The 13,634-nt window shown below is 43.6% G+C and overlaps 1 protein-coding gene across 4 annotated transcripts in view; it reads right to left on the bottom strand.

Moving 5' to 3' along the window:
- Positions 1 to 414: 414 nt before the first annotated feature.
- LOC126459215 (uncharacterized) overlaps positions 415 to 13,634 on the bottom strand; it is a 64,596-nt gene continuing 51,376 nt past the window's right edge. For all 4 annotated transcript variants that reach the window (XM_050095846.1, XM_050095845.1, XM_050095848.1 and 1 more), the window contains one exon: positions 415 to 782. In XM_050095846.1, the coding sequence (XP_049951803.1) occupies positions 776 to 782 (7 nt within the window). In that variant the 3' untranslated portion in view covers positions 415 to 775. The remainder of the gene's footprint in view (positions 783 to 13,634) is intronic.

Below are 13,634 nucleotides of genomic sequence, written 5' to 3' on the forward strand. Positions count from 1 at the left end.
TTCTTAGGTTAGTTAGGTTTTATTAGTTCTACGTTCTAGTGGACTGATGACCTCAGATGTTAAGTTCCATAGTGCTCAGAGTCATTTGAACGATTTGATTATTTTCGAGCTTATTGTGAGGCAACAAAATCTGCATTTAGCACCTTAAGATATACACTTGACAGACAATGAACATTGCACACAAAGAAAAAGAGCAGGCACACACTTCGTTAATGAAAAATATTTTTAGAATAATTGAATGCGTATACTCAGCTTTTCTTTGGTGTTGTTGGTATTGCCAGTGATTTCTAAGAATGTCATGACATGCAAATAAAACCAGTTCTGCTCGTCGTTAAGTAATCGACCTTATTTTGCATCATAGTTATGAGGGACATGAGAGGAAAATGCAGGTAAAGATCTGTCAGCAAGTTGCAATATCTGCTAGAATCCTTTAATTATACGGTTACCAACAGAAGCATTTTCTGTGTTTGTTGTAAGGAAACATAATCAATACATAATTTACATAGAAAGTACCTCGCACTACTTTCAACATAATTTCTTAGAACACATGTATTAAAAATTAAATTCTGAAATGCTTGATACTTTTCCCCCTGTCTTTCAGATAAACAGTTGAATCCGTTTTTTCAGCACACCGTGCACAGTTCCTGTCTTGCCCAGTGGAAGTCCCGACAGTTCCACTCCGACCGGGAGATGAACGATGTAACAATGGAAAAAGTGTGCGGTGACAAGGGGCACAATAGCGTCAGTTGACAATGATGTTGCTGGCTCATTTCCTTTAACCGCTGAAACAGAGGAATATAGTTGTTAGTTTACAACTTTCCACAAAACATTTAAACAAGTACAAGTCGAAAGAAACAGTAGGACGTTATTTCAATAAGGGTATTATGTTGTCTGCATCTACATCGGCAATCGAAAAGCCATTTTACATTAAGTTGTGCAAAGAGCTTTGCTTGTCGCTATAATATCCCCATTTATTGTTCCAATCTCAAATGACAACGCAGGAAGAACCAAAGTAGGGGAGCCTCCGCATGTGCTCGAACTTTGTTATATATTGTTGTTGCTGTTAAAAAGCTGTTACTTCTGACACCTAATGCAAGTCGTTATAGTCAGAATAAGTGAAACGGCTTGGAGTAAAAGTGTGATCTATGTTTTTGAGCGAGGAGAAATACGACAGTGCAGTGCAGTGTGAGTAATGGAAGTATTCTAGTAAGTAAATAGTCAATGTATATAAGTAAAAAGGGAATATACTGGAGTAATATTCGAACTGTGATTCGTGGAGAAGAGTTTAATAGGAAGTAGTTCAAGTAGAAGGATACAAAGTGAAGCTAACCTGAAATGTTCGGCTGTACGTAGAAGATTTTGGTAAACATTTTTGGAATAAAGTGATCAATTAATTGTTATATTTAGATTAAAGTTCAGTCTTGATCACGTTATGTCTGTTTTAATGAGTAACCGGTTTCGGTTTTTTCTATAAAACCATCATCAGACCCATTGTCTCCCTTGGGTTGGTAGGTGGAGCTCTCTTTGCTGCTGTGCAGCAGCAAGGAGAGCTCCACCTACCAACCCAAGGGAGCCAATGGGTCTGATGATGGTTTTATAGAAAAAATCGAAACCGGTTACTCATTAAAACAGACATAACGTGATCAAGACTGAACTTTAATCTAAATAGTACGTAGAAGAGTATGGTCAGGCAGTGGGTAATGGTGTCGTGCTAATAAGGGTCGGTAAACTTCAGTTTGAACCATCAGTTACGTGAAACTATTCAGAGGCTGTGGAAGTACAACCGAAAGGCAAAAGAGTAGACTGGAAATGAAAAGACAGAGGTACTTACTGGAGAAGATTTTACGAGCCAGAAGAGAAGAGCCGAAGAAACTTTGGGAACGTTAATGATGGATAGCATTTGTTTTAAATTCGCCAAGTTTAGTAACTGGTGGACACTACAGAAAGACGTAGGGCTGCAAAGGAGTGGAAGAAAGGATTACGGTCAAGCATTAATACTCTTGTTGGAAAAGGAATTAAAACGTGAACGAAGTGCAGCTATTGGACAACTGTCTATAAGGTTAATGCAATGTCAAGTGAACATTCGAAAAGATAATTAGTCAAATTATCTGTTGTAAGGGAACAATGTAGTGTGCTTCTAAATAAATGTGCGGTAAATAAATTTATTCTTGCGTGTACTGTTACCAATACAATACTGTGTTCTGCTGAAAACAACAAGCCATGTCCAGTCCATCAGTTTCCATGTGATATTTAAAACATTTATTTTTCATCTCAAGACGATTTGGAGAAAGACTTCAGTCACATAATTTTCAGTGAAATTTTTTGTAAATGGTTACCAAGGGCCGCCATATGTATCAGATTGTGGCATTCAGCTATTACGGGAGAGGACCAGAGGTTCACGCAGCATCCTGCTGCAACCAGGTGACATCATCCAGGTAAGAAGCACAGAAAAAACGCTTCACTGGTCAGGAAAAGAGAATAACGACCGAACATGTAAACGGAGTATGAACTTCGCTATTACGATCTCAACTTCTGCAGGTATTCACACTGGCAGTTGCGTCAGTTAAATTATCGAAGCTTAGCAATACATTTAGAAGCAAAATTAAATAGTTAAATAAAATAAATTAAATGATGTAACGAGAGACCTTGCGATAAGATCACAGAAAAAATGTGACAGTTTGACTTGTTTGTTACGATACACAAAGTGTAAAGTTTCTAGCAGTCCAAAACTATCTAAAAACACTACGTAGACTTAGTTAAATTCTTGACATTCATGGGAATTTTTGAAAGCGCATGCTGTAGCAGTGATGTCGGAAAGTAGGTATCAAAAGTTTTGGGGTTTAACTTTGTCATACAGAGTCCATCCTAGTTATCAGCGTTGTTCACACACCATTAATTACAGATACCTCTGTTTTAATTTGAATTCGTACATATACTCACATCACATTATATCATCTAATTAATTTTGATTTCTGCATCTGATTCGACTAATGTATTTGTGGTAGGTTTTGGATAAACGAGTGTGTATGTGTGTATAAATTCTAGTGATGAAAACAGAGGCATTGTTTAACAGAGAACTGGTTACCTTATACATGTTACATTTCATCATATTTCTATATATAGAAGAATAATAGAATTTCGTCAACGTTGGATTAAGCTCTGAGCGGATGTATAAGAATCAGTTTACTTGTGCAGATACAAGAGTATACAAAGAGAAGGTAGCAGTTTTTTTAGCGAAGGGAAAAGGATTAATAGAGGGGATAGATTTTCTACACTATATTTGGCGAACATGGTACAGCAAGCTGTTATTTCACAACTGTAACAGCTAACTGTTCCGAGCCAGTTGTGCAATCTTCCGATTTGAAGTACTAATTGGAACATAAATTTTTATTACCAGGGCCCGAGCTAAATTAACAGAACGCAAGATGTCACCGGTAGAAGAGACAATAGAAGGAATAACTACGGGTAGTACTTTTCAGGAATAATGGGGGCACGTGGAACATGTAATAGTCAAACTAATCATCTGTAACAAACACAAGTTGGACTGTAGGCGGAAATACGAAATGTGAGACAAGAATTAGGACAAATCAGTTCTGGAAAGGAAGAGACTGGAGAGCAAGATTTCAGGTGTCGTAGATCAGCTGAGCACGTTAGGCTTATGGAAGCTAGTGTGAAAGAACTTGTAGGAAAAGGGGAAAAAACCAGAACTGATAGAAGCCTTACAGGAACGAACTACAGCTATAGAACAAGAGATAAATAGGATAAGGCAGGACTTTTGTTGTATTTGGAGTCCCACAAGAAAACTTTTAACGGCGCTGTGAGACGCCAAAATTTATCAATTTGGAATTTGAAAGAGGAGGGTCGGTGCATCTTACGGATTTCCATCAAGGGCTCAAGAGAAATATACCATGTCATGGAAATGAAGTGAAGAAAATAGAAGTAACTTACACTTTAAGGAAGGAAGCCAGAAAAATCTGTTAAATGTTTATTTGACACTGCAATAGTGAAGCCATATTAACAGTATATAAAATTTTTCTTTTAAAAAAGGAATTACATTAACGGTTGCAACGAACTATGTCATCAATATCAAATGTATAACATCAGTTGGAGAATATACGAGGGATATTCGTAAAGTAAGTTCGGATCGGTTAAGAAATGGAAATCACTGTGAAAATCTAATAAAGCTTTGCACATATGTGTTCGAAAGTGTCTCTAGTATGCCTGTCGGCTGCATCACTTCGCCCTTTTCAGTTCTGAGCGCATGGCGAGCACATAAAGACGCGTAGAAAATAATGTCCCTCGCCATGTTTGAGGACATTTTGAGAGATTTCGTCTGATGTTATGCAGTCCACATTACAGAACTGTTATACAGTCCCACTTCATAAGAATTCTCGGTAGCAATCTGCAGGGGCAATGAAAATGCTCCTGCAGCGTTTTCGATGGGAAGCGTTTCATCACCCGCACTGCAGCGCGTAATTGGCTCCTTCTGTGTTTCATCTCTGCTCACATTAACTACTGGCTATGAAAACAACATTTTCACTCAGACAACGAGCTATAGATGAGCGTAGAGAATTGGCGGGAAGCAGAGGCGGCTGCCTTCTATGACGAGGGTATTGGAAAGTAGGTACAACGCAATGAAAATCCATAAGTCGGAGTGGTGACTATGTAGAGCAGTGGCTGGAAGCTGTAACTAACAATTGCAGATAAAATATTTCTGATTATCACAGTGTTTTCCATTTCGCCATCATTCGGAACTTACTTTCCGAATAGTCCTAGTATAATGGGAATTGTGACCGTACATCTGACAACAATTATGAAAAATAATGAGACGAGGCAACTGAGTCAATGGTGGCACAACCACGTCACTACAAGTTATGCCCATGCTTGCCCAACCGTTCATTCCATGTCCTAATGTAGAATAGATTAAAAACTACACAGGGTAAATTGCCAAGGATTCTTGCAGTGTGTTTTGCCATGACACAACAATTGTATGGCTGATTTAAATTCACAAGTTGTAAATGTATCAAGCACAGCAAGCTTCCCTATGTAATGTAGCACATAGTTTTGCTATGTTCCAAAAAAATAATCTCAAAACATGTTGTACTCTCATGTAGGACTGACATGCTACTAACTTCCTAACATACCATTGCTCCATTTGCCTGGTAACCCATTCTGTCACTAGAGGGCATGAACATAGTAGAATTCTACGAAAACAAAGTAAGACCAAAACTGAACGGATCGCTGTGATTAAGGAGGATCATAAAGTGGCCGGTATAACTCAGGCAGACTTTACAGATAGAAAATCATTCAGACAAAAGATATTTGATTAGAAAGTTGGTCAGTGGAAAATTAGAAAGCGGACTGGAACACCGTGGCCTGGTGAAAGAAAGAGACTTCATTCTAAAAGGATACAACAAATTTGGACACAAAGGAGGGTCAACCATTAAAACTGATGGATGTACCTCGCGTTGTCCTATTGGATCCATAAAGGAATAATAGTTATAATGGGAGGGTTATTCGTAAAGTAAGGAACGATCGGTCGCGAAATGGAAACCACAGTGAAAATTCGATGACGTTTTGCACAGCTGTGTTGGCGAGTGACTCTAGTATGCCCATCGATCGCGTTACGTCGTTCTTTTTAGTTCTGAGCACACAGGGAACACATAAAGATACCTAGAACAGTAGTGTCTCCCGCCAAGTACGAGGGGCTGGTGAGAAATTTCGCCTGAAGCTATGCAGCCAACATTACGCAACTGTCGTGCGTTTTCTTCTTCAAGACAATTCTCAACAGCATTCTGCAGGGGCAATGAAGATGCTTCTACATCGTTTTCAATTGGAAATGTTTGATTGCCCAGAATACAGCCCTCTGAGTTTCATCTCTGCTCACATGAACCACTGGCTATGAAGCCAACATTTTGGCACAGACAACGAGCTGTAGGCCAGCGTAGAGAATTGGCGGAAAGCACTGGCGGCTGCCTTGTGTAACGAGGGCATTGGAAAGTTGGTACAACGCTACGACAACGTCTATGTCGCATCAGTGACTATGGAGGTAAGTAGCTGGAAGTTGTAACTAACTGTTGCAAATAAAACAGTTTTGATTTTCACTTTAGTTTCCATTTCGCGACCTATCGTTCCTTACTTTCCTAATAGCCCTCTTTTAACGCTATAATCAGTCGAGTAGCATGCGTGGGACGTTTTAGCATTTTCGTAACGTTTGCTACTTCTTTTTTAATAGTAGTACAAGAGAACACGTTTGTAAAGAAATGGGGTAAAGAACTGGAATCGGTGTAATCCGCGAGTAACAAGAATAATGGGCAAGGGGCACTACATTAGTAGTGTGTGAGTAAGTTGAGGGTTTTGGTCTGACAGAAGGCGAGATATGGTAGATCTTGCAGTTGCGGTGGCCACAGTGGTCAGTGAAAGAAGGAGATCCGGGTTCGAATCCCGGTCTGGCACAAATTTTCAACGTTTCCCATTGATTTAATCAATGACCGCTCCCTGCCAGTGTCTGTAATTCTTTTGTGTCTTAATTAATAGTGGTTGCTGGATCAAGACAGAGTCTGAAAGAACTAACACTAAATATATGAGAGTCATTCAGTAAGTAATACTCCACTTTTTTTTCTCAGAACATATTTACTGTTAAGCTTCAGAACCTGGTGACAATAGCTACTGAGAATTCTTCCGGGTTGTATGGTTGCACCGGCCGTTGTGACCGAGCGGTTCTAGGCGCTTCAGTCCGGAACCGTTCTGATGCTACAGTCGCAGGTTAAAATCCTGCTTCTGGCATGGATGTTTGTGCTGTCCTTAGGTTAGTTAGGTTTAAATAGTTCTAAGTTCAGGGGACTGATGATCGCAGATGTTAAGTCCATAATGCTCAGAGCCATTTGAAACATTTCTATGGCCATGGTGGATGGAACTCTTCTATCCCTGACGTTTCATCCAAGGCTACGTTGGACACTGGAGGTGCTTCGGAGGTGGTTCAGTCAGGTGATCACGTAGTGAAATTTTCGGAAACTGAAGTTTTATGTACTATGACGAACTATTATCCACGGCTATTTAGAGAAGTCATCGAAATATATAAACATGGGCATAATTTGAACAGAAAAGAAGGAGTCATGAAACTCAGCGGTATATGGACAGTGGCGCTACAGAATCGGCGAGGTGTTTTTATCTTTGACGTACAATGATCGATAGTTATATTTTATATTTGACAAGGTTTATCTCTGCTGTCATGTGAAATCCAGACCATTCCCACTTTCCACGGTGTTGAGGCCGCTCTTCGACGTCCGACTCGTCTGTCGGCAAGACTCAGCACAACCAGGAGCACCTCCGAGGATGTCCAACGTAGCCTTGGCGAAACGTCAGAGATAGAAGAGTTCCACCCACCATGGCCATACAAATGGTTCAAATGGCTCTGAGCACTATGGGACTTAACATCTGAGATCATCAGCCCCCTAAACTTAGAACTACTTAAATCTAACCTAAGGGTAGCACACACATCTATGCCCGAGGCAGGATTTTAACCTGCGACCGTAGCATCAGAGCGGTTCCGGACTGAAGTGCCTAGAACCGCTCGGCCACAACGGCCAGCACCACCATGCAACCCGGAAGAATTCTCAGCAGCTGAAATATCCGGTCGTGAAAGTCTTCATTGTATGATTGGTAACAACATACATCGTCATGTCTTGTCCATGTCCTCTTTTTCTACCTAGTCTTCATCAAGTTCTATGGCCGCACGCCAACTTTGTGGAAAAACATGTATTCCCTGCTGGTAAAAGCTCTTGTCCTGTGGGCAGAGCCATGTTTTCAATGCATGACTGACACTCTCGTCACCTTCAAAGTGTGTTCCCTGTAGAGAATCTTTAAGCGGCCCAAAGAGACGGAAGTCCGATGGTGCCAGGTCTGGAGTGTAGGATGGATGAGGAAAATATGTCTAACCCAATTTTGCGATGTTTTCCCGAGTTCACAGACTTGTGTGTGGGAGTGCATTATCGTGTTGGAGAAGATTTCTGCTGGATTCTTGTCCAATCGGACACGTCGGAAACGGTTCTTGAGTTCATTCGGAGTCTTCATGTAGGCCTCTGAATTGATGGTTGACCCTCTTGGCATCACATCCACGAGAATGACGCCATCACAATTTCAGAAGACTGTCACCATGACTACCAGAGGGGGTTGCCTTGAATTTCTTCTTTTGTGGTGAATGAGGATGATAACAATCCATGGACTGCCTTTTTGTTTCCGGCGCAAAGTGGTGCACCCAGCTTTCGTCCCCCGTAACGACCCGTGACAATGGTCTCTCTGTCGGTTCAAAATGGTCTTTCTTTGAATCTTGTGATCCGCTGTGTGCATTCGTGAACACACCATGAGCACCTCTTTCAATATCATTGCGGACGCATTTCCAATGATGACCGCCAACTGTAGAGCCAATTGTAGAGTTGTGATACGCCGATCGGCACGAATAACGGCATCCGCACGATCCAGCATGTCTGGAACAGTGGCTGTGACAGGACGTCCCGAGAGTGGCTGATCATGGAGTCCTGTTTCTGCATTTCCTGAGACTGTAACTTGCTTTACCCATCGCCCAGCTGTACTCCTATCAACTGCAGCATCGCCATACACTGTACAAGAACGTTTATGTATGTTCATCACAGATTTTTTTTCTGCACACAAGAATTCAGTAACAGCACGCTGCTTGTAACGTTACGCTTGACGCTGTACTACGGCTCTGCCATCTGCCAGAACGGTTCCAAACTTCATCGGCGCACAGAACAAACGTCAAATGTTAAGCACTAACAAGGACTTTGATCTATGAATATTAATGGCTTTTTTAAAGAAAATGTGGGACATTACTTATTGAACGGCGTAGCCTCTCAGGCCGTCACCGGTTTGTCCTGGAACATTGCCATCTGTGTACTTAAACCTGTGTGGCTGAAATATTTAGGCGTTTACTGGATACTCAACACTTCTGGTATCCCGGTCTGAAAATGCTGACAGCCCGCCAGAAGACATGGACGTAGACTACAGCCGCTGGACGGCGCCCCCATAACCTGGAAGCGCTGCTGTCGCGTTATCCTCAGGCAACGCCGGCCTATCGGCATTCACAGTGGTCCTATAAAACCGGCGCGCAGGGGCTCAGACCGCAGTCGTGATCCGAAAGCGCTCGTGATCGTTTATCTACTTATCGTTGCTCTGGTCGCTAGTAGTTGCTACGTTTCGGTATCCGATTTGGTTTTTGTCTCTGGTCTTGCTATTTCGCCATGTGGTCTGTGTTGCCAGCCGTCCCTTTTGCTAGTGTGTGTCTGCGTTGTACCGGCGATTCACCGTTTATGCCGCCGGCAGGCGTGCTCTGATCTCGCTCGATTCCGGTCCCTAGAACATTGTCTGCATTTTCAGAGTTCGAAAAACTGTTGAATCTTGGATGGTATACAAGAAAAGTGAATTTCTTCAAAAACAGTCAACACGGCTGTAAAATGATGCAAAATTTTCGATGTAATTAATACAGAATTCTCTCAGTTCATCCCTTAGGTGACTGTTAGGTCAAATTACAGCAAAGTACTCAATTTTCTTTCATTGCGGTTTGGTATAGGTTAACACCACACCAAAGAACTTCCTCCACAATGAGAAACCATATGTACAAAACAAGCAAAATGCAATTTTAAACGTGAACAGCCTTCTGAAAAAAAAAAAAAATGGTTCAAATGGCTTGAAGCAGTATGGGACTTAACATCTGAGGTCATCAGTCCCCTAGATCTAGAACTACTTAAACCTAAGGACATAACACACGTCCACGCCCGAGGCAGGATTCGAACTTGCGACCGTAGAAGCAGCGCGGTTCCGGACTGAAGCGCCTAGAACCGCTCGGCCACTGCGGCCGTCACAGCCTTCTGAAGATGAACTTTTCGACTTGGAACCGGTAACGGTGCAATTTATTTTTGAGAAAGAGCGTTATTAACAGAGATTGGTGCAGTGTCGACGGTATTTTCGTCCATGTCACATGCATACTCTAAAACATTTCCGTCGATGACGGCTCGCCGTCTTCATATGGACAGCACTACGTACCCTACCAGAGGAAGTCATCTTCGCTTCTACTCATTGCTTGCAAACGTGGCTGTACGCGCGTCTCTTTAAGACCACGCATACCGAGCTCCAGATCTCGGAAGACTTACAGTGAGACAATAAGAACGTATTAGCACAGTCTAACACATAAAGTCGCGACACTCACTCCAGTGAAAACTGTTACCGTCTGACGTTTAGAACGACAATAGCGTTTGTAGCGGTGCCAGAGCCAGACGCAAGATTAATGTTTGTTTTTAATTACTTTCTTACAAATGATCTATATAGATGAATGACGTGAACGGTCGTGAGATGAATGCAAAAACCACCGACTCTTACTAATTCAGTGAGATAAGTTAGAACTCATGAATGCAGAAATAGTTTCGAACATCTATATAATTGCAGCTTACACCGCTGAAAGCAAGAGAATATAGACACATATTTCACGCTTGAGAAGCATGTATTTCTACTGTCCGTTCCTATTGCGACAGGCACTTCTCTTGACACGAAATACACTACTGGAAATGGTAAAAAAGAACACATTGACACCGGTGTGTCAGACCCACCATACTTGCTCCGGACACTGCGAGAGGGCTGTACAAGCAATGATCACACGCACGGCACAGCGGACACACCAGGAACCGCGGTGTTGGCCGTCGAATGGCGCTAGCTGCGCAGCATTTGTGCACCGCCGCCGTCAGTGTCAGCCAGTTTGCCGTGGCATACGGAGCTCCATCGCAGTCTTTAACACTGGTAGCATGCCGCGACAGCGTGGACGTGAACCGTATGTGCAGTTGACGGACTTTGAGCGAGGGCGTATAGTGGGCATGCGGGAGGCCGGGTGGACGTACCGCCGAATTGCTCAACACGTGGGGCGTGAGGTCTCCACAGTACATCGATGTTGTCGCCAGTGGTCGGCGGAAAGTGCACGTGCCCGTCGACCTGGGACCGGACCGCAGCGACGCACGGATGCGCGCCAAGACCGTAGGATCCTACGCAGTGCCGTAGGGGACCGCACCGCCACTTCCCAGCAAATTAGGGACACTGTTGCTCCTGGGGTATCGGCGAGGACCATTCGCAACCGTCTCCATGAAGCTGGGCTACGGTCCCGCACACCGTTAGGACGTCTTCCGCTCACGCCCCAACATCGTGCAGCCCGCCTCCAGTGGTGTCGCGACAGGCGTGAATGGAGGGACGAATGGAGACGTGTCGTCTTCAGCGATGAGAGTCGCTTCTACCTTGGTGCCAATGATGGTCGTATGCGTGTTTGGCGCCGTGCAGGTGAGCGCCACAATCAGGACTGCATACGACCGAGGCACACAGGGCCAACACCCGGCATCATGGTGTGGGGAGCGATCTCCTACACTGGCCGTACACCACTGGTGATCGTCGAGGGGACACTGAATAGTGCACGGTACATCCAAACCGTCATCGAACCCATCGTTCTACCATTCCTAGACCGGCAAGGGAACTTGCTCTTCCAACAGGACAATGCACGTCCGCATGTATCCCGTGCCACGCAACGTGCTCTAGAAGGTGTAAGTCAACTACCCTGGCCAGCAAGATCTCCGGATCTGTCCCCCATTGAGCATGTTTGGGACTGGATGAAGCGTCGTCTCACGCGGTCTGCACGTCCAGCACGAACGCTGGTCCAACTGAGGCGCCAGGTGGAAATGGCATGGCAAGCCGTTCCACAGGACTACATCCAGCATCTCTACGATCGTCTCCATGGGAGAATAGCAGCCTGCATTGCTGCGAAAGGTGGATATACACTGTACTAGTGCCGACATTGTGCATGCTCTGTTGCCTGTGTCTATGTGCCTGTGGTTCTGTCAGTGTGATCATGTGATGTATCTGACCCCAGGAATGTGTCAATAAAGTTTCCCCTTCCTGGGACAATGAATTCACGGTGTTCTTATTTCAATTTCCAGGAGTGTAGTTTTCTATGGAGTCTCATCATTCGCACATTCTTACACTTCATTCGACTTTACAATACAGGAATATTTCTATACATGTAATTACTTTTGCTTCAAAAGATAATTCGTTGCGGATTCTTGCCGTTTGTGGCTCAGATACAGCTCCAACTGTGGAATTGGTTTCTTCTGTGCTGGGAAACATCTTTATTACTTTTGAAGTTTTGTTATCCCGTTTGTGTGGTTTTCCTCTACTATAAGTGTGCTGCCTTATTTGGTACGTTAAATAATGTAAGTACTGCAATCCATAAAATATTCCCGAGTGATTGATTTGATTGGAAATGTAGTGTTACTTCACGTTGTTGACTAGGTATAAAACGTCTTTCTGCAAAAGCTCGTCTTCCGCCGTTTAGGAATTATTCTATTGTTCATAAAAGAAAACGACATTCTTCAGTAAATACCTGTAAGTTACAAAAGAATTGTAAATAAACTGCCCTGTAATGTACCATTTCTTACCTCCCAGGGGCCTTAGGAAACTATCTAAAGACAAATGTGGTGTTTTTTTAGTTAATATTGATTTTATAGCAGTACATACACTCCGGATTATAGAAAGTATGTTGCAAATGAAATTAAATGATAGTATTCGCACTCATGTGATGTCCTATGCAGAATTGTAGCTTTCAGTCCGCTCGGATCACTGCCGACCCACTGCGTAAAACGAATGAGTAGGAGTAGCGTGACTACATGTGTTAGATTATTGTATTAGCATGACGCTGTTGATAAAGTGATAGAGACTGTTAACAAATGATCTATTTTATTGTACCAAATATAGAACAGAGACTTTGCTGAAGTGAGCTCACAGGATACAGAGGTATGCACACTGATTAGCAAGAACCTTGTCACCACCTACCTAATAGTCGGTAAGTCCACCTTTGACACGGATAACAGCGGCGACGCGTCGTGGCATGAAAGCAACGAGGTCTTGGTAGGTTGCTGCAAGGTGCTGGCACCACATCTGTGCACTCAAGTCATCTAATTCCCGTAAATTCCGGGTAGGTGAGCGATGAGCTCTGGCTCCACGTTCACTCACATTCCAGATGTTTTCTACCGGTTTCAGATCTGGCGAGTGGGGGACCAGCACATGAACCGGAACTCACCACTATGTTCTTCGAACCACACACTCACATTCCTGGCATTGTGACATGACGCATTATCTAGCTGGAAAATGCCACTGACTTCGGGAAATATGGTCTGTAACCGGTGTACGATAGTGTTTGGCCTTGATGATGCCTTGCGCGAGCTCCACTGGACGCATGGATGCCCACGTCAATGTTCCCCAGAGCATAACGGAGCTGCCGCCAGCTTGTCACCGTCCCGCAGTAGACGTGTCAATGGGCTGTACCCCTGGAAGATGTCGGATTCGTGACCACCCATGGGCTTGATGAAGAAGGTGTCGGGGTTCATCAGACCATGCAACGATCTGACACTGCGCCAACGCCCAGTGCTGATCGTCACGTGCCCGTTGCAGTCGTAGTTGCCGATGTCGTGGTGTTAACATTGGCATATGCATGGTTCGTCGGCTGTGGAGGCCCATCGTCAGGAGCGTCCAGTGCACACTGTATGTTCATAAACACTTGTACTCTGCCCAACAATAAAGTCTGAAGTTAG

The sequence above is a fragment of the Schistocerca serialis genome, chromosome 1 (assembly GCF_023864345.2).
Source record: "Schistocerca serialis cubense isolate TAMUIC-IGC-003099 chromosome 1, iqSchSeri2.2, whole genome shotgun sequence".
NCBI lineage: Eukaryota > Metazoa > Arthropoda > Insecta > Orthoptera > Acrididae > Schistocerca > Schistocerca serialis.